Source organism: Colletes latitarsis, chromosome 4 (assembly GCF_051014445.1).
Source record: "Colletes latitarsis isolate SP2378_abdomen chromosome 4, iyColLati1, whole genome shotgun sequence".
Taxonomy (NCBI): Eukaryota; Metazoa; Arthropoda; class Insecta; order Hymenoptera; family Colletidae; genus Colletes; species Colletes latitarsis.
Genome location: NC_135137.1, coordinates 36,745,454 through 36,766,757, shown reverse-complemented (window position 1 = coordinate 36,766,757; position 21,304 = coordinate 36,745,454). Strand labels below are relative to the sequence as shown.

Below are 21,304 nucleotides of genomic sequence, written 5' to 3'. Positions count from 1 at the left end.
AAAACTTTTTATCATTACCACTTGAAATATTTATACATCATAAAATTAAATCATAGAATCTCATTCAAACGTTCAGTCGTAAGAACGTTTCGTTACAGTACGTACAATGTGCGTGATATTGCTCACATTTTGATAAAATCATCACAGAATGTCATGAAAGAGAACAATCGTGCTACTGTCAGTTAGTAATAAATATAATATAATACTTTATATTTCTCAGTACGTTTACGTATTCCTACATACATTCTGTGAATGATATGTATCGTTTATATTTTGTTTCTTTAATTTATGGAGTATTTTATGGACGATGTTCTATTGTTCTGCTCTGTGCCGAGCTTTTTCCAATATTCCCTTCAATTCCGATTTTCGAGAACTCTTCTTCTGCGAATACAATACGAGAAACTTTAGATATTCGCGTCTCCAGTGACTTTATTTTCATAGCTCACCTCGGATTCAGTTCGTAATAATGTAATTTGGCTATAGAGTCTAGAGCCTTCTCCTGCGCCGCAGTATTGCTCCATTTGTCGTCTAGTTAGATCAAATATATCCGAACCAGTCATATCCCTCAACTGTTTGCAAGTCCTAGAAGTAGATATACAATGAATTTTATCGTTGCTTTTCTTCGTACAGGATGCATTTATATAGACAAGTAGTTTTCAAATTCCATGCTTATTGATCCACTTTCCTTGCACTTATACTTTTTAGATTTTCTGACACATACTCAATTACAGAATACATTACACAATTCTAACATACTTTTCTGAAAATCCTTTAACCATCAACCAGTTGTGCACTTCACTAGGAGATGAAAATTGATCCAAAATAACGTCGGGACCCGAAATGTCTTTCACGTTTTGTTTCTTCTCGCGGTAGATGTTCAGGACAAACTTCAGTTCCTGGTGCATTTCATCCTGACTTTGAGCCCCTTAAAAAGATAAGACGTTTAAGTATCTATTGTAAGGAATGAAAGTATTACAATTTTACCAAGGGTAGACTTGTTGCTTTTCTGCGTTCCTGTTTTGCTCGAGCTGGTAGATGAGACCGATGACTGACTTTGCAAAGTTGGAGTTGGAGTTGGAGTTGGAGTTGGAATTGGAGTTGGAATTGGAGTTGGAGTTGGAGGAGGTGGAGGAGGTGGAGGAGGTGGTGGAGGTGGTGGAGGCAGTGGTGGTGATGATTTTGGTGTTTTAGGAACCACCTTCACAGACACATTAGCGGGTGGTGGATGAACTTGAGCTACCTCAATTGATTTGTTCTCGAACATTAATTTCCGATTTTCGACGGTGGGGGGTGGTGGTGTGGCTAAGTTGGTGTCGGTCCCAACCGAGGATATTAACTTGCTATTGATAGGTGACGTTTCAATAGACTCATCTGTAACAAGTAATATCAATATAGAGTGTATTCATTTGCGTAACGAGTCAATGTACCGAATTGTAATTAAATATCGAATACCATAAGCGTTAAGATAAACTTACCCTAATGCGTTTGGAGAATAAAGACGGCGGACACTTTTCCAATGGACGATCACACTAAGAAGCACACCTCAAGCAAACGTAACAGCACGACAGGAAAATTACCGACGAAAACATCAACAATAGTAAACGCAAGGATACCGATGCGCGCATAAGCATTTCATATCTCTGCGATACGAAAATGTTGTCTTGCGATTTAAAGGAAGAAAAAGTGTGTATTCTATCTGTGGGGTAGGACGATAATATATTTAATGCGGAAACACCTACTATCTGTAACCGAGTATATTTATTTTAATAAGTGATGTACATAAATTACAGTGCAACGAAATACTGGACGGATCGTACCCCCATCCCGTGGACACAAAACAAACAAAGAGTTTTAAAGAGTTTCACTCGCTGGAGAAGAGAGTACAGTGGAGATTACGCGATCCTGTATATTTTATATTGCGGAATGTCCTCGTGGAAGATCTCTATAAGATTACTATAATACAATTAAGAGTTGTAAGAAAAAAGGGAAACGAAGGCGTTGAGGGGATTTCAGACACCTGAATCGAAGGTATCGTTGAACTGCGTGTACAGTAACTGCTCGTTAACTGTTCAGATTTTTACCTCGGTAAAAGTGTTGGAATCATTCAACAATAAAAATTGATATGTTTACATTTGTACGACATTGTTGAACAGTTCAACTACCAGGGGTGGATCCAAGAACCATGAAATTTTTAGAAAATATAATTATTATTCATTTAACAAGTTCAAAAATATACTTTTACATATTTCGCCCCTCCTCCAGCAAGCATTTTGGATCCGCTCCTGTCATGGTAATGTGGATTTGAAAATTACAATCTATACGAGACATTAACAACAAGCCTGCTTAGCACTATACATATACAGGTGTCAAGTGCTATCGACTTGTTGCATTAATAATACAATTATCGATTCAAGATAGGGGATAGACTTTGTTAAGAAAAAGACGCCTCGTGAATATTCCTTGCCACAAGTACATATGGTCGAATGACCTTGGGAGTCCTTGTGTTACAGGTCATTGAACTCGCAAAAATAAGTATCACCCTGTGGGGTAAGTATACCGTTCTATTTAAACGAACGAGCCTGCCTGAACATTCTTTCAAGCTATCGAGACAATCGCAATTTATACAGATTCGTCATCTTCGTACGGATCATTCTATACATAAATAATCCAATCGTACAAAAATAGATCGAGCACGCGTACCGGCAATCGCGCGCCCTCTGTTAGACGTGTTTCCGCGAGCGTTTACGCAACAAGAAAGCGGCACAGTCACGCTCATTCATCAATACGCAGTTTGTTTCCCATTTTTGCTTTCTCCTTATTCGGTTGACGGCGCAAAACCAAAGGTGCGTGTTCACGTGATATTCGAGTCGAAGCATTTTAAAGTCATGACAGTGTAATATTTTCTGCTGATGTATTAGCACGATTTCAAGATCCATCTATACCCACGTGACAAGCCATCTTCTGTTTTGCATGTGATATGTAGGTCAACAAGAACATTGCGTTCTCTCGTCGATTCTATTTATTTTTTGTCATCGATAACACTTTGCAGGATTTTTATTTTTCGGTACTATAAACGTTGAACGAGATCTGTCGAAGCTCGTTGAAAATACGAGGCTTGTACGACTCTTGTTGACATAATTGGATCACCACGACACTCGTGTACGTATGAATGACAGGACTTTTCAATCAGGATCTACAAAAATGAATTCTTGTGGTGAGATGTTATGAAAAATGAATCTGGACCCTTGAGTTTCGATGAGGTTAGAAAAATAAGTACTACGAGAAATTTTTAATTAAATGGTGACCTGATTTTCACGACAAACGTGATACTCGTTGTTAGGATAATAATATCGTTTACTCGATATTACGTGAACACGCATCTTGACTGATGGACGAATCCTGAAAAGCTAAAGTCGAGATTTTTTACTGCAAAGCAGCGGTCGCGTGACAAGGATGGGCAAAATCATTATGTAATTATAACTGAAATTTAATTTTTATCCGCTATATTCTTTGTATTTAGATAAGAATTTTGCCCATCTCTGATTTCAGAAGGAACATCCGCGTAGTTGGCCTTGATTTCAACACGTTTAATAATTTGAAACTCAAACTTAAGTTCAATGCTTCTAATAAAACATATCCCTTTCTTTTCGATCGTTCTAGAAACCCGCAAAAATTCATTAAAACTGAAAGGAGGAGGGCGAACTTGGCGGATGTTTCAGTCACGCGATTGGAATCGCAAAAATCCGACGATTCTTCTTTCCCGACGTTTTCTTCGCGTGTTTGTACAAGCTTACTTACACTGATGCGTGCAGACACATACGACGACACGTACAAGCATCGAGAGAAAGATTTGCGCCGGTCGATCAAAGCCATTGATAAATAAAGAAATGAGTCACGAGCGTGAATGCTCTTATCGACGATTTGATCGCGCGGGAATCGAACTTTTGATTGTTCCTTTGTGGTACAAGGGTGACGTGCCAATTGCCAATAGCTTTAATCCGACACCGCTAATGCTTTTTCTCAGAACGAAGCCGAGTATAATACGGAATAATGGACGGACACAGTGACTTCCCTATAGTCCTAGCAGAAACGTACAGAAATATGCATTCGTATAGTAGAGAGCTGAAGAGAATGCCCCAGTATGGAATTCAGATACAACGATTAGAATTTTTGCAAGTCATTAGTTCACTATCGGGGGCCATTCTTTGTAACTCCTTGCAGTACGTTTCTCGGGTTCGATAACGAGCCCATTAACTTAACCAACCCACGACTTTGACGCTTTACGTTACGTTTTTTAATAGAAAACTATACATATCGTTCTCTCCTGTTAAGTATGTATATATATATATATACTAAGATTTGGTTAGTCGATAAATATAAAAAATATGGTATCGTCCTTATGGTCACTAACAAAAGGTACGGTATTAAAATGAACTCGAAGACTCCTAACCGATAATGAAATGATACCAGTTGATTTCGAGCGTATATAACGTGTCAGTTTATATATTTATGTCGTTAAATAAACGCGAGAAAGAAATATCAATCTGTGCCGCCGTAAACGCGTTTTAATGTTCGTTGCACATTTAATGGTGCCACGTTTATCCAGCGTTTAATTGCATTTCTCGATCGCGGAGCTGTGTATCTGATAAAGTCATTGTCTTATCGCTAGTACTTATAAGCTGTACGAGAAAGAAAGAAACGAACGTTCGATTCTTTGCGACGAAATAAATTATGTATTACGGTATAATTTTCGAAGTTCTTCCCGGTGTCCGTATGGATTGTCCATACAAAACACATAGTGATCGTGAACCAAAGAACTTGGAAAATGGAGCCACAATGTTTAACAACATTCGAACGTATAATTCCTCCGGTTACCATGCCCCTCTTACGATAACAATATTGACGATTCGATCTAGATATTACTCGCATATACCTCTTTATATATTTATATTTATATATATACACAAGTGGAAAAACACGATATTGACATAAGAAAAAAAAAAAAAAATAGAAAAAAATAGAGTCAGAAATCATGAAATGCTTCGGTTGGACGTGTACAGCAGGTTCAAACACGACATAGACACTGATTATAAATAATAATATTATTACGCGACGATGCTAATTGTATTCGGTGAATTATTTTTAATGCTCCACGTGGCGTACTTTATCTTGCAATTGAAACTGTTGCTAACTCCTAGACTGTGTTCTCTTGGAAGATAATTCCAATACCGATCAATACCGGGCAAGGAAGATGCTTCCTACAGTTTCAATTGCTAGAACGTAGACCATGGAAGCCTCGAAGATCTCCATACTTTATCTTAGCGGGTGACCTGTTTTAATAGATCTTCTGATAAAGATCGCTACTTGGAAGTGGTTCTATCACCTGACCCAAGTAATTCTATTCAAGCAACGGAGAATATTACACGATCCTGAATCACTAGATGGCTTAAAAGTATCGGAATTCACCTTTTTTCCCGAGTCTCTCTTTCCTCACCCAATCTGCAGGCGCCGGTGGTGGAATCGCGTGTGTCCGATGAGTGGCTTCCGGGCCTGGACTAGTGCTGGTTCTCTCAATTTCCGAATCCTAGAATTTCATAAATAACATTTAAAATTAAAAATTATTAAAAGTCTACTCTAAGATAACTGAAGGGTCCAGAGTATCTCTAGGTTCCTATGTTACAGGTATCTAATAAAATCTCCTGTTTTAAGTAGAATCTAAACTCTAACTTAAACTCTATATTTTCAGATGGTCTGCAACCTGCTTGAACAAAAAGAGTAACCGATTTGGAGCGAAATGACTCAACGACGCGTTGACAAAGTCACCCGGCTCGTTGTTGCAAGATCTTCCCATCGAGCGTGGAATTTCAGCACGCTTATTTTCATCGAAAAGCGGAGATACCTGATTCCAAGCGCTGGACCCTTCGATCTCACGAATCGTTACCAGCGGCACAGTTTCGCAACAGCAATTACTCGCCGTTCGAGCGGATCTTTACCACTGTAATTAGTTTTCTCGGAGGTGTGCAGAGACGTCCTCGACAACTCTCACCTCGTAATTGTAGCCGTGCCCCTGTCGCGGATATCGGCTGGTGTACAGAGGATTGTTGAAAACGTCGTTCTCGCCGGAATGGGACGTATTGTGGGGCGTGACGATGGTGTGCGGCACGTGCGCGACCTGGCCCCTGGAATTCCTCGCCTTCCACCACTTCCGGCTGTCGTCGAGTATCTCCAGATACTCGCCCCTAACGACCGTCAGCTCTTTGTCGTTGTTCGCCGTTCTGGGATAAGTGACCTGCACGATCTTCGCGTGTCTGGCCATCAGGTCGTCCAGCCAGGCTTCCTGGGCTCGTTCCATCCCGGCGACCCTCGGTGTTCTCTCGATAGAATCGACGGATATGTCGCTGTGAGCCCTCGTCTGATCGACCACTCTCTCCTCTCTGCCATAGAGTTCAGAGGTGGTACCGTAACTCCTGTCGAAGTACTCGTTGCCACCGCGCTCCTCTCTGCTCTCGTATTCCAAGTAATCGCTGCTGTAATGCGACTCGTCCACCTCCCGGTGATTGTAGTAAGGATCGTTCTGTTGCTCGGGTAGCTCGTCCCTCTTTTGTTTGTCAGCGTTCAGCAGCGAGGCTAAGTGATCGTGGTCCCTGTCCTCGGGTATCGGATACTCCGGTGACCAACCGTCCACGAAGATGGGATGATACGGTGGCACGTGTCCCTTCCATTGGTCGCGCGGTATCAACCAGGTGTCGCCCAGAGAGTGCCACAACTCGGTCTCTTTGCTGGTCACGCAATTGATCAGTAGATTGACCGCCTCTCTGGTCAACAACGGGGACACCACTTTGCTGGGCAGATTGGGATCGTAGTTGGTGTCGCGGGACGCGTCCACGATGAGAGCCAGAGGCGTGAAGAGGAAGTGGACCAGCTCGGGGGCGTTGGGATCGTGGATGTGGGCCTTGAGCTTAGCCAGCAAGTTGAACGAGAGCTTGAACTTCTGGAAGATGTCGATGAACTCCATCTCCAGCGGCGGTTTCGCCCTTAACGTCAACATACCGTCGCCCAGGTTTCTCTTCTTCGACTTCCGGTTGCGTCTGCGGCGCTCCAGCTCCTTGGACGCGGCCGCCGCGTGCTGCAGGCGCGCGATAAACTTCTCGATGTCGTCGAAGCAATGGTTGAGGATCGTCACGTCGCGTTCATACTTCTCCGAGGATGTCGAGGAGACCTCGTCGTTGTTCTCTTCGCGAGATATATCGTTCTGGCCGTCTGCTGTTTAAAACGAAATACAGCGTTTACTAACAGAAATTAATTTTTGTTTCAGGAGCGAATACTATCCCTGCTATGACATAAGTCATTTACCATTGTTAGCGTTAAAGGCGGACACTTGTTCTCGGACGTTCACCCCGTTCAAGGGTGGTTCTGGCGGTGGCAATGTCGGTGGCGGAGGTATACGGCCCCTAGGACCCCTCGGTGAACCACCAGGCACGAGTTTACCCATCTGCAACATTTTCAAGTCCTCGACGAGGTCCTGGGCCGAGACGCTTTGACACTGGAATATATGCATCTCTGCTCGCTGACCGGAACCGCTGTCATCCGCCACTGTGAAGACGAGAATGTTGTTATACATCTCCATAGGGTCCCTCGACGTGAATGCGGTCGGTTCCTGTATCAACGAGGCTGGGAATCGCTCCATGACGGCCTGCATACGAATTTATCAACGATGCATTAAATGAAAACTGCCTCAAACTCTGGGCGGCTATGTAATTTCACAAACGTTCTACTTCGTAATGTCGTCGCACGGTATACATTGCTGTTCAAAAGTTTCGAGCACCCTTCGATCTTTTAAATAAATCTTTCATCGCGCGTACGCATCGGAACAAAACGATAGCACGCTTCAAGAATTACTTAATTTACTAATTTACATTTCAACAACAGCTTTAGTTTTATTTAAAGAAACGCTTCTGATCCGTTGGGCATTTTCGACAATCTGACAATTAAGGAAAATCTTTATAACAATGGAAGTCGAATGCATCTCTAGAAATGGAAAGTACAGGTCAACGCGTTAATCCTCCTCGACCGTATCTTTCCTCTGTCAGATTATCAGAAGAGTCCAAAGAAATCATAGTGACCGTTACAATGAACATCCTGTATAGTCATGTAAGTTTCTCTCTTTTTAGCTTGGAAATGATAATTGTGCTGTGTCAAGGATCTATTACCCCTGTCTCGTTGTCCATGATCAGGACCCAGTTCCGTTCCAGACGGAGCTGCATCTTTTGGCTCCAAATGCCGTTACTCTTCTCCAACTGCAGAAGTCGCCGCATACCGTCCGCTGGATAAACAATACCGGTTTCCTTCGTGACCGTGAATGTGGCCAAATGCTCCATCATGTACGTCGGCTCGGAGCTACTGACTCGACCGCCCGATGTGCTCGATGGCCCACTGGATCCTCCATCTGGATGCACCGTGATTCCCATTAATTTCATTATTGCGAGTTCGTCGAGCAATTTATCTGATATTTCAACAACCTAATTTGCACGTTGCTCTTTGGCGCCGTGGAATGTGGGACGCAAACGGGACGATTAGCTCGGTCAACGGAGACCGAATAAAAAGAAACAGGAAAGTTTTGAAATTTGGCAAAGACATTTATCGTAGCGGTACTACTGAACATACTAAAAGTACGTGGAATTCTACCATCTCGGCGTTTAAAATTACTTGATATTTGCTACACATTAATAATAAAATAATAACGCAAATTTATTGTTACCGAAGCTCTTCAGTTAATAGATATATTTGCCATGATCTAATCGAAATCTTTTCCTCGAGTAAACATAGTCGCGCCCATCCTTTGTAAGCACACATTTACATAATATGTACATATTGTGTTTACACTCTTGTAGAGAGTTTCATAAAATGTGAGCATAATCAGGCAGAAGACATTCAATCGCGTGTCAACATTTGTTACGTTTTATCTTGTCCCCTAGTTGTAACAATTTTAATGGTTTAGTTGTTCAGCTGTCTTTACAGAAAGAGTATCTTCAATGCGTGCTTTATTACGGAAGTGTTAGGTGATTTGTAAGACTTTATTTAATTACGCGGACGTTTAACTCGATTAATTATTTATATATTGACGAGGAAACTATTCGAATATAAAATTATTCTAGTAGTCTCAGCCCAAGACCAGACCGTTACGCCATTATTACCTTTATAAGTGGAAGGACTGTGGCCGCTGTTGTAGTACGGCATTGTGGCCGGATTTTTTTAATTCTTATCTGAAACAAGCAATTAAATCCAAGCTTGAACAAGTCATCGATACGTCCACGAACGATCAGAGAATATTTGCTTCTCGTCGCGACTTTTCGATTCACGATTCACGCGATCTGTCTCGTCCGCTTATTCGGCTCGAAACGGAACCGACGATGTCATAAACGCTTTGTCGAAGGCAGTACGGTGTTTAATCACTTAATGACTGGAGACAGGCGATAGTTGCACGTCGCGTATCGTATCCGGCTACCGGGTCATGGGGACCATACTTGGCGGCACGAAAGCCAGCTTGTAACCAAAGTGAAATTCCAATGAGCCTAATTCGCTCGCCAGACATGTCGGGAATTCCTTTCGCGTGCCATCCATTTATCGAACTTTGGCGACTGCGAAGGTGCGATTCCCGGGGACAATGGGGCCGATACACCATCCAACAAAGTAAAATCTTCTTTCTATTCTGTAATATTCGCCAAACGCCCCTGACAGAGTTCCACGTCCCAAACACGAATCCGGAAGCAAGATTGCTGTAGCATCCTTAGCTATGGTCCAACAGGGATGGTGGTTTTTTATCACTATTTTTCTTTTTACTTTTCATTGTGTTTTTGTAAATAAAGAATTCGTTCTGTTTCAAATTTGTTTCAGTAAAGTTGCGCTAATACTTTATGTGTGGTTGCTGACTGCTGCTTTTGGACCGCTGAACCCTCTAAAATGAGATAAACCCAACGTCGAAGAGAAACTGCAAGTCATTTGGAATTCCCTAAAAAAGTTTATGATCCACTACCTGAACCGACAGTAACTTATGACTCTACCCAATAGCTTCCCGAGAATTTATGACTGGGTCGAGGATTGAATGGGAAATTGACGAAAGTCATGCACCCTCGGCCAACGATGGCTGGTGTCTCGAGGTCGCATAGGTATCAACAGTCTTCCTATTGATTCTTTAGAGTAAGAGTGTACAGTACCCCAAAAATATTTGGACAGGATCTTGAAAAATGCCTTAGAGGATTTTGATGCTCCTTTTAAACTTAGTTTAATAGTGGATGTATTTCTAAAACGAGCCACGTATAAGACCAAGAATTTTAAGAGGCTAAAAAATGAATTTAATGTAAAATAATAGTTGTACAGTTATAAGTTATCCTTTTTATAATTAATACGCAAAGAAATGAATTTCTTCAATTACTTCATAGTAATCAACTCTCTGTTGATTTCTAATTACACCGTACAAACCGTGCACTTCTGCATTTTTAATGACATCCACGTACACTAATGATATTTATGTCCACTTCAGAATCATCAAAAAATGATCGTAACGGAGACGAGCAGAGCTCACATAACTTTGTTTAACATTCAAGGTTTTAAGCACGTACTTACAGGCCTCTCCGGGGACACACATAAAATCTATAAATACAATCTATAAATATTTGTTGAAGTTTCTCCTCGTAATTTGATACGGGAATATATTACTTTTTGTTACGTGGAAACCAGATAAATTATTATACAGGGTGTTCGGCCACCTCTGGGAAAAATTTTAATGGGAGCTTCTAGAGGCCAAAATAAGACAAAAATCAAGAATATTAATTTGTTGATGGAGGCTTCGTTAAACAGTTATTAACGTTTAAAGTTCCGACCGTATTGAATTTTTTTCTCGAAAATGCGCAGGATTTCGGGGGTATATCTATTCACTAAAAATGCTTACAATCGACTCCTGCAACTAAAAATATTTTTTCCAGAACGATTTGAAAAATTTTTTTTTCGCCAAAAAATTTGAGCACCTATCCAAATTATTTTCTCGAAAGTGCGTAGGATTTCGGGGGTATGTCTCTTCACCAAAAATGCTTATAATTGACCCCCGCAACCAAACATAATTTTTTCAGAATGATTTGAAATTTTTTAATAACTTTTTAACGAAGCCTGGATCAACAAATTGGTATTCTTGATTTTCGTCTTATTTTTACCTCTAAAATCTCCCATTAAATGGCCGAACACCCTGTATTTGTTTCTTGACTTCGTAATATAGGATACGACCGAAATTTTTTGGACATCGTTACCGGCCGTTTCGTACGTACGAGTCTAAAAACGAGTTTTTAATTGCTCGAATGAAAGCGACTTTCTGTTCCAGTATCGCCAGCAATTTAGGCGATTCTGCTCGTCGGAAGAATTATCATCAACGACGCGGAATTCTTTTAACTTGTTTTTTCCCCCCCTGTTTATTTTTACAGAATACACGATGTCGAAAGCGCTTGAATTTCAACGGTGCCGCGATGGCGTCGCGCGAAAACTCTTCCCGATGATTACATATTCTCTGCCCGCTGTTGTACCGCTGGCCACATTATCATTTATTGCAAACGAACACGGCAGATTTCTCGAAATATCTTCGCGAAGAAAAAGTCCCGACAAGTTAAATCAGAAGATTGCACATTTGCATACGCTTGCACAACCGACGTAGAGAATTGCACTTCACTTATGGTAAACAGAATTCATTTTCAAACCTATGTTCACGACACACTTTTTCCATACCTTAGTACTGTGCTATTCTCGATTCTAGGACACTTTCGTACACCGTGTATGTGTTCAGCCAGTGGTTCTTAGCCTTTTGACATTCCAATGGACCCTTTCTATGCTACTACGTTAATGGGTAAGCTCACGAGGAACATCCAGAATCCTCCACGACTTTTCTACTTCAAATTGTGCTGTTTATTTACATGGTTGACGAATACGTATGTAACTTATATTGTTAAGGTTTTAAACTTCGACCAAACGATCGATGAAATTCATCCTGGATAGTAGTCGGCATCTTTTAATTTCTTCGACCTGAGCGTCGTGCATAAAAAAAAGATGGACTCTTCCTGTTTCGTTAAAAACCCTTGGAGGCAACGTACACCGTACTCGACGTGTTCGTGGCGGCTCCGGGCAAAGAGAGAAACTATGAAGGCAGCTCGGTTTTTTGCATAGTTATGTGCGAGGAATGTGAAATTCTGAATTTGCTCCAAGAGAAACCTATTTGATTGGATGGCTCGCTACGTACGTACGCTGCCACTTACTACCAGGTGTTGAATAAAAGCTCGCGCGTTCGTCGATGCGGGCTTAGCGGGATATTTCGTCCATAAAAGCCATAAATTGTCCGTCGAGCGTTCTCCCTGCGAGACGCGCCTCTATGGAATTCGTTTGTGCGCGACGTATCGCATATACGCATTGGCGCGTAACGATCGTAAAGATAAAGATAGAACAATTTCCCATGGGACGATAATTAACGATCGTACGATATTTAATTACGACGTAATCTTTGCGTGTGTGTCGGGCCCTAGGCGCCCTTGGCTCGTGTTAAATTCTTGGGCCGCGTGCCTTCCCACGTGTAAGCCCCGTCTCGCGACTACGATTGTTTCTGGCTTTATGACTTGCTCGAACTAGCTGAGAATATCATAACACAGTTAATATAGTTGATTATAATCTCATTGTCCTAGATAACCAATTTGATTTACATCAACCCTTCCTATAGCCACGAGGAAGTCTTGTCTAAGTAAGTAGTACTTAGATAGTTTTCAGTACATAACACAGTTAATCATTATTTATAATGTCATTGTCCTAGATAACGTATTTAATTTACATCAACCCTTCCTATAGCCACGTCTAAAACCACCAATCTCTAAAAGAGAAGCCATATAATTCAAATAGGAGGAAGTCCTGTCCAAGTAGTACATATAATCGTACCATTAGCAATTTTCTGATTCCCAAATATTTACTCCTTTAAAGAGTCCATTAACGAGGTGCAAGATCATTAAAGAAACGTATTAAGCTGAAAGGTAGTTATCGAAATATAAAACTGAGGAATCCATCCGCGGGCTAAATGGACCTCGGTGGTTAGAGCAACCTGGCTCAGCGAAGATTCGGGTTTAAATCTTGGTCCATTAATCCTATCAGCTGATTTCTTTTTCTCTCTGCAAAAGTCAGAGCTGGAATTCATCCGCATACCTTAGCGTGTAATCATCGTGTTGTTTTGAATTTTCAGATCGTGAACGTGGTCGAGGCCGACCACATCCGCAGTTCGGCCAGTCTTCACGGCAGCAGCCATTTTCGAATACTGAGCTTCGAGTGGAAGAAGTCGTAAAGAAAGTTTGTTTATCTTTCGAGGCTTTTAAAAAATTTGGAAACTATGTAGAGCGTGGAGGAACACAATGGAAAGAGAAATTCAGACTAAAATCTTAAAATCCCCTGTAATTGAATTTACAGCAGCCTAACTAGCTTTCGAATGGACGATCCGCGAGAAAAGGGAATTAGTATTCAAAATCTGGTGGCAGAAAACGCTGAATGACTGGCTGTCCGAACGAGTGCTTTCACTGTGCCAGGGATTAGGCGCCGTGGGAATCCGCATAACGGAGGAAGCATTGTTACACGCTCTATCAGGTGTCGTTTCGTACGACAGGATCGGCGTCGAGAAAGTGGCCGTCGATTCGGTTCATCGGTAGTTGCAATTTCTATTTATTTATCAGTCTAAAAGAGGAACACTCTGTGCAACGATTACTACGATTACTTTCAGTAATTAATTACAGTAATCGTTGAAGTATAGTTGTTTACTGTCCAACCCTGAACATAGTCCGCCCACCGGTTTCGCGTAATTCAATGGCCGCGTCGTGTTGGCGCGAGTCGTTATGCCGTGTGCACGCGCTTTCGTACACCACGAAACGCGATTTAACGAGTAAAACTGAAATAGGCGCGAACCGTCGGCCCATAGAACCGACACGATCGTTTAACGGCACAATTTCGTCTCAAATGTATATGATTTCACGGTGACGGCGGATTTGGGTCGCGGAGTCATATCGCGATCGGTTAATGGTATTGCGTAACCGGCCGAGATATGTGACTCGATAAAAATGGTTGTATCATCGATGGTGGGAATGCTGTCCGGGTTTCCACGGAGCGGCGAGACTCATTGTATATCTCCGTTACGTTTTTTTTTTCTCTTTGTAGCTGTATCTCTAGACACGCTGGAAGCTACAAGTTCTGTTAAGCGCGTTCAACTTTATATTTAACACCATGAAATTAATCTGTATTAAATTTAGAAATAGGTTTCCATTCTCTGCAATGGTTAAAGTACCCTGTCTAGCTGTGTCTCATCCAGAGATTAATGCAAGTGGAAATTAACGTCACGCTACTTTGGACACTTTGAGAAACTTTATTGAAGATTTGTTTGAGAAAAGCAAATACAGTTGATTAGACTGTAAAACCTGTATTAAAAGAGATAGGTTTTCCATTCTTTGCAATGGTTAAAGTACCCTGCTTAACTGTGTCTCATCCAGAGATTAATGCAAGTGGAAATTAACGTCACACTACTTTAGGTACTTTGAGAAACTTTATTGAAGATTTGTTTGAGAAGAACAAATACTGTTGATTAGACTGTAAAACCTAGAACTGAATACCATATTAATTAAGCCTATTTCGAATGTTTCTTTATTGCGTAATGAAAATTTTTTATGACCTGCAAATGTCTGTCCATTCCGGGAAACCGGAGGAATATCGAACAATCTACATAAATGAAATGCCGTTCCTCGGAGCGTTTTTCAATCCTGTAATTGCAGCTCGATATTCCAAGTCGAACGCACGTTACGGTATACTGGGTGAGCCGATATCGAACGATCGCGATTTGATTAGTCTAGAGCGATGGAGCAATTCATTTTCTATGGCGCATCGGAGTCGTAAGTGCGGACTTAAAATGTCGTAACTGCGACCTAATAGCGGCCGCGGCGAAAAGGGAAGGGAAAAGGAAGGAAGGTGAGTGGGCTTCGTTTACACGCCTCGAGATCGAAGTTACCAATGCATTTCAAGACTGCGAGCCAGGAATTCCACGGCGACCGTTTGGATTCCAGATTTCTATCGGTTTTCATTCAAACCGAGCCTATTTCTGGCAAAAGCTCAGAGGTATTCTCGATCCCCAGGATCGTTTTTACTCGTCTGCAGGTATTACATTCCACGTTAACCCCTTTGCAGATCAAATTCACACTTGTAAAAAATGGTAAACACGATCTACAAAACGTTTGCGTTACAAAGGGTTAATTAAGTTACTACAAATATCTTTTTACAATTTTAGTAAAATCTTGAAGTATCTAGTTTTACTCTGTAAATAAGTTTGTATTAAAATATAATCTGATATACGTGTTATAATATATTGTAGGCTCGAAGAATTGTATAAAATCGATGATGGTATGAACGTTTGAATAGAACGCTGCGTAATAACCTTACGGTTTCACTAGTGCGAGAGCATAATTGCTTATGGATGCGGACACGCCCTCGAAGAAAAATTCATCTCGAGAATGCGCTGAAGCAACCACGTCCTTGACCGTACGCGACGGAAACGGCATTCGATCCTCTGACACCTTCTTCGCCGTCGCCTAAGATGGACATCTAAACCGGAGAATTTCCTTTCGAACCTCCACGTTGAAAGCTTCGAACGACGATTACGTAAAGCAGGAAGGTCAGAACCAGTCTCCGTGGAAAAAGAATTCGGACTCGTCGACTTTAGGCGATGTGGATCAACGATTTACACTTCGATAAACAGCTTCGTTATCGATAAACGTTTTTCTTTATTGTATTATCGCGATTTCTCTCCTACTAACCGCCTCTCTGTAGAGTTTATTTTGATAACCGATCTAAAAGCTGCAACTTCTTTTATTTTTTTAATTATCGAATACTTTCTCATCCCCGATTTAGGAGCCGTTTTTATTCCATTGCGAGTTATAACGACGTAGCAGAACTTGGACTCGTAACTAGAAGATAAAACCTGCACGAGACCATATAAGTACCACTCTTTCCCTAATTTCTACCGTAGAATTACCCCTCGGATATCGCTCGATTACGAGTCATCGTGCACGGTAGATCGTAAGAGATCGCGAGTACCGTTTTTCCACGGTTCCCATAAGCAGAGCGATATACGCTAGCGAGTAGCGAAATGCAATTACACCCACGTAATGCACGCAAATTACCACAGGAATATTATCCCGAGTTGGAACACGCGCGTCAGACGTTGAAACGAGATTTGCAGCCGCGTCGAATGCGGGAAAGGGACGGAAAGTTTCGCATTCTCACGCAAATCGCGTTTTCTCGGGCGCATAGCAATGGCGATCGCGTCTCGTCGCGCACCTCGGGCAAATTCTCGAAGGTGTAGCACAGTGTCCATAGAAACGACCCCATAGAAGAAGAGGAGACACGAAGTACTGTTCAAAATAGTAATATAATTTTTTAACGATAAAATTTCTAAGAATAAAATTTTTTGTAGGGTTGTGCGTGGAGCACGTGTTCGGCGGATTTGCACGCGCAAAAGAGGAGGAATTTATGCAGTCATTAACGTTACGTTCCCGCGCAAGGTGGTTGCAAGCAACCTCGTAAAACGTACGTCTTCCCGATTTATCATGGCACGAGCAACAAATGCTCGCATTCCCTACCTTCGCCAGTGAGCGGTGCAACCCGTGCAACCAAAAGGTTGTTAACCCTTTTGAGAGTAACTAAAATCCAGAGACGATGCGTTACAACTTCGAGAAAGAGGTTGAGAATACGAACAAGACCGCCCACTTAGAAAAACACTGTTCTATATCAGTGTAACATACAATAATTCAGTTACGTCGATACGTTCTAGGCATAAATTAGTGCCCGACAGGTTTCTCCCACACCTCGAATCAACTTCTGCAAACACTCCGGAGATAACGGAGTGTAAACGTAGACAGAAGTTATAGAACTTCTGGAAAGCCTCGCGCCAAGAATAAAAATTACTAGAAGAAGAGGCGTGCCGTTCTGCGTGCAGGTCCACTGGTTACACAGGTAACAAGGAAGGATCTTGGGTCTGCTAACTCAACAGTCGCAAAAAATAGTTAATAAATAGGAGCAGAGCAATTACTTGTAAATAAACCAGGTATAACCGTCATTTACAGATTTCTTGTCGTTCATCGTTCGCGCGAACAATCTTTCGCGGATTTATTCTCGGGAAACGGTTACCCATTATCATACCTGAGAGATATACGTGATAAAAGGATCATCTGCTCGAACGACTTTACTGGCAAGGTATACGATACATTGGAAGCCATAAACGAGTTATATAACCTCGTAGAAGATATTTAGTAAGGTTTGCGATATGGCTCGATAGGATTCAAAACAACGTAAGAAGTTCTAACCATAAGCTCCAGCGACAGAGAAGATTAAGGGATGGTATGCACGGAAGTTCAGGTAGAAGACCGCCACGACCCGGCACGAAACTCAGAAAAACTAGCGTGGTCGGTTCGATTTTACCCCGCCCAGCCGAAAGTCTAACAGGTGAATTGGACAAGTTCGAGACTCGATTTTCCAGGAAATACCTGATTCCGGTGGGGGGGACACGACAGGTAAACGCCTGTTGAAAGTAAACATATCGTGGACGGATACACGCGCGAGAGTATTGAAAAAGTGGAAAGAAAGTTGCCAATGCGCCTCGCATACCTACTGATCCGCCGATCGCGAACAAGTTTCGCAGTGAATGGACCGAGGGAATGAACTTTTCACTCGCTTGCATCCACCTATCGACAAATTAATGCCCGATTAATCGAAACTTCCTGGCGCTTAATCCCGTGCATAAGAGAATATTCTTCCTCCAACGCTTATTTCGCGCAGACTAGAGCCAATGCGATAGATTCAGCGTATGTCTTATCGAAAACAAGGTTCCCAGATAATTTATCTGCGATTTGAAATCGTTTCTTATCTGTGCTGCAATATTTATGTATATTGTTCTTTAAGCCCCGGAGCACTTCCGTGGAAATTCCTATTAGGAACGTTGAAAAAACTGCCCTAAAACTGCTCTAATGACTCCATATCGCAAGAAATTAATTTGTAAAATATACAGGGTGTTCAGCCAGTCTTGGGAGAAATTTTAATGGGGGATTCTAGAGGCCAAAATAAGACGAAAATCAAGAATGCCAATTTGTTGATCGAGGCTTCGTTAAAAAGTTATTAACGTTTAAAGTTCCGCTTGTAGAACGGCGATGTACAGTTGCGTGCATGGGATAGTGGTTCTCACTCAGATTGAGAAACTCTACTTACTGACTCATCGATAGCTTTATAGTTTTTTAAGTGAGAACCACTAGCAGCTGTTCGCAGATTGCCGTTCTACAAACGTTAATAACTTTTTAACGAAGCCTCAATCAACAAATTGGCATTCTTGATTTTCTTCTTATTTTGGCCTCCAGAATCTCCCATTAAAATTTTAAAGTGTTTAATTTCTTTGATATTAAATTATTTGTAAACATTACACTCTTAATCGATCGTATTAAAGCCTCGTGTGCATGTAACGTCGATGTTTGTTTATCGTTCCTATGAGACTTAAGTCCATATATTTGTGTTTGTCGAAACTTGGTAAATATCGTAATGCTTCAGTTTTCAATTTATGAAACGACGCCAATTGTGATAGTCCAAAAAGTATCAGATTATAATAGAAATATACAAATTAAAATTCTATATAGATATTTTTAGAATGGTTTACGCAAGTTATCCGTATAATTAATGTTACTTGTAAAAGAATCTACAATGCTTCGTTATAGTTGCGTGAGTTGTAAAAAAAAAAGTTGAACGCAACGGGTTACGCTATTTTCCTCTCAGGATATCGAAGGCCGTTCGATGCAATATCGATGTACGCGGAGTTCTGTAAATATTTGCAATTTATGCCGCAACGGTCGTAATGGGGAACATGTAGGCATTTCGTAGGCGTGAATTACAGGTGGTTGCCGTACAGTCACGATGCTTCATCGATATCTTCGTTTTCAAATGTCTCGAGAGTAATCGTTAAACGATTAAAATAATCCTGGACATTCCGTTGCCTCTCATTATTTCGCTTATATGTCTTTCGATTCTTTCGGTACGATATTTAACGTAATATAACATTATGTTCGACTATTACGTAAATATTTCCACGATACGGTACGATTAAAAGAAAACGGTATTTCTGTTTTACGTTCGATGTAAATTAGTATTAAAAATTCGCTAAACGGTGCAGCGAAGTAATTGGAAACCGAATTCTACGTGTTTGCGTTATTTATAGGTAAAAGAATGGAACCGTAAAAACTTGCGAAACAGCCCGCGTAATTGCATCCCGGCATCGACTATCTCGGAGATAAGGATTTTTACGTGATACAAGCAGTTTAACGTGCTACGACTTTGTCCGGGACAATTGTATTTAAATCTCGAAAACGTTATCGATCCACGACAAACAATGTGTTTGCAGGAATCGAGGGAATGTCTATCGTAAATGTCATGGGCAGGGAACCTCCTTATAAAACGGCGAAGAAATAGTCGCTGCTCCTTCATTTCCATAGTTATAGGCTATTATTATTTTCTACGCGTGTTAAGTTTATTCGACGATCTCTCTTGCCGTTAAATTAACTCCCAAAAAAGTTGAAGCGCGTAAAAATGTTAAGATGTAATAATAAAAAAAAAAAAAGTAAAACGGAAGTCCGAGTTCTAAAACAATGAGTCACCGCGATTCATCCGAACGTGACAGTGATAACGTGATAAAAATGCACGCTACGATTTACGATTGCTACGGTGGTTGTGTGCAATATGTACTTACGTATGTACTCGAATCACTGTATTTCCACGCATCGGGATGTTATTAGTTTCGCTGACGTTCGCGCAGTTTTCGTCGCGAAACGATCGTACGTTACGTTTTCGCCGCGTCTTCGAGACAGGTTAAATTGCATAAAAATTCCTTAAAGTGCAACGACCAATGCACGGTTAAGACCGTACCCGTAGTCTCGCGTGGACAATTGTTTACCGTACGATTGTATCGCGCCGCTCGAGTCTCGACGAAGATACCACCGGAAATATAATTGCAACCGATTTTTTCCACGCTCATCACCGAGAGCGTACCGACCGTGCATCTTTCGACGGTACACGTTGTCGATGCCTGCGGAATTTTTCTTATTGAAATCCGTTACCGCGACCAGACACGAAATATACACATAGGATACGTACGCTCGCGTGTCGATTATCATCGGCGACGTACAGAGCAACAGGTGTGATCACGTCGGTTCTCCGCGGGGAGAAATCCACGTCGTTGTATTCGGTGCAATGACTCCAGTCAAGAAATCATTTCCATAAATACCTTGACAGCAGCGTTTCACCGAGTCCGCTGGATCACTGTTCCGCGGCTCGGTACCCGTACGGAATAAGCGGACATCAAGGATCACAAGCTTGCGCGACGTGTACGCGAACAATAACTGTTTCACACAACGACGTTCTTTACTTACCTATTTACAAATTTTCACAATGTGCACACACCCAAAAGGAGAAAGAGATAGAAGGAGAGGGAGGGGAAGCTTTCGGCAAAGAGCTCTACGTGCCGATCATGCTCGACTGGAAATACCTGAACAACTACCTGGTTGCTCTTTGCCTTGTCCGCATCTTACCTGTGTTACCCAGGTGCATTGCTGATACAGGTTCTGCCATTGGTTGAAAGTTAGCTGCGGAATATGGCGTTCAGTTCTAACGGAATCGGATACTTTCGACACGGCGCGGCAGGGGCGTATTAACTACTTGGGAAAATATTACGATCGAGAAGTAATTAGCAGGGAATAATGAACAATTGAAATTTATCGAGGCTGAGATCTTGAGATCTTGTGAATCGCATGAAAATATAAGGTAAAATGTAACTAAAAAGAGAACGCTGCCAAAATAATAGTAAAAGAAGAATGAACAATGGCAATAATGAGTTTGCGGTAATTTAACGGTAAATTAATAATGATTTCAATTGACAAATTTGTTTTTATAAGTTTTTGTAAAATACCGTTTGATAGTTTTATTTTTAACGCCTGATATGAAGAGTCTTATGCAAGGTTTCAGAAGTAGTCACAAATATTGTTATAAACGAATAATATTATCAAACTTATGTGACACGTTTTACATATAAGTGTACTGGAAATCATAATGTTGGTAGTTATACTGTATAAGAAGCATTATGGTACATTTTATTATTACTAATAATTAGGAAAATAAGGTTGCATTATTTAGAAATGAATAACTCGGAAATGAAAAAAATTGATAGCGT

General features: G+C 41.3%; 1 protein-coding gene and 1 long non-coding RNA gene across 4 annotated transcripts; one reads left to right on the top strand and one right to left on the bottom strand.

Annotated features, from left to right (window-relative positions):
* Positions 1-18: 18 nt before the first annotated feature.
* On the bottom strand, positions 19-20,618 carry LOC143341031 (epidermal growth factor receptor kinase substrate 8). Of its 3 annotated transcripts, XM_076763543.1 has the most exons (10): positions 19,829-20,175; positions 9,195-9,955; positions 8,211-8,446; positions 7,354-7,693; positions 6,047-7,263; positions 5,467-5,584; positions 985-1,371; positions 757-925; positions 447-582; positions 19-381 (listed from the first exon to the last, which is right to left on the bottom strand). In XM_076763543.1, the coding sequence occupies exons 2-10, from the start codon at positions 9,235-9,237 to the stop codon at positions 313-315; spliced, it is 2,715 nt and encodes a 904-aa protein (XP_076619658.1). In that variant the 5' UTR covers positions 9,238-9,955; positions 19,829-20,175; the 3' UTR covers positions 19-312. The 3 variants fall into 3 exon arrangements, with proteins under 3 accessions (XP_076619658.1, XP_076619660.1, XP_076619659.1); XM_076763545.1 differs by lacking the exons at positions 9,195-9,955; positions 19,829-20,175 and having other exon boundaries at positions 7,354-7,593; positions 8,211-8,336; XM_076763544.1 differs by lacking the exons at positions 19-381; positions 447-582; positions 19,829-20,175 and adding an exon at positions 20,508-20,618 and having other exon boundaries at positions 909-1,371; positions 9,195-9,263.
* Positions 10,038-12,170, top strand: LOC143341044 (uncharacterized). Its single transcript, XR_013079554.1, has 4 exons — positions 10,038-10,166; positions 11,472-11,718; positions 11,798-11,887; positions 11,992-12,170. It is a non-coding gene; the product is annotated as an uncharacterized LOC143341044 (long non-coding RNA).
* Positions 20,619-21,304: the final 686 nt, after the last annotated feature.

What these genes read in the sequence shown, in the direction of transcription:
- LOC143341031 (XM_076763543.1), bottom strand. Translation starts at nt 9,237, where the DNA reads ATGCCGTACTACAACAGCGGCCACAGTCCTTCCACTTATAAAG. An exon ending in GGCACGGCTACAATTACGAG is followed by an intron (nt 5,585 to 6,046) that starts GTGAGAGTTGTC and finishes ATGAAATTCTAG; the next exon opens with GATTCGGAAATTGAGAGAAC. An exon ending in AAGCAACAAGTCTACCCTTG is followed by an intron (nt 926 to 984) that starts GTAAAATTGTAA and finishes TATCTTTTTAAG; the next exon opens with GGGCTCAAAGTCAGGATGAA.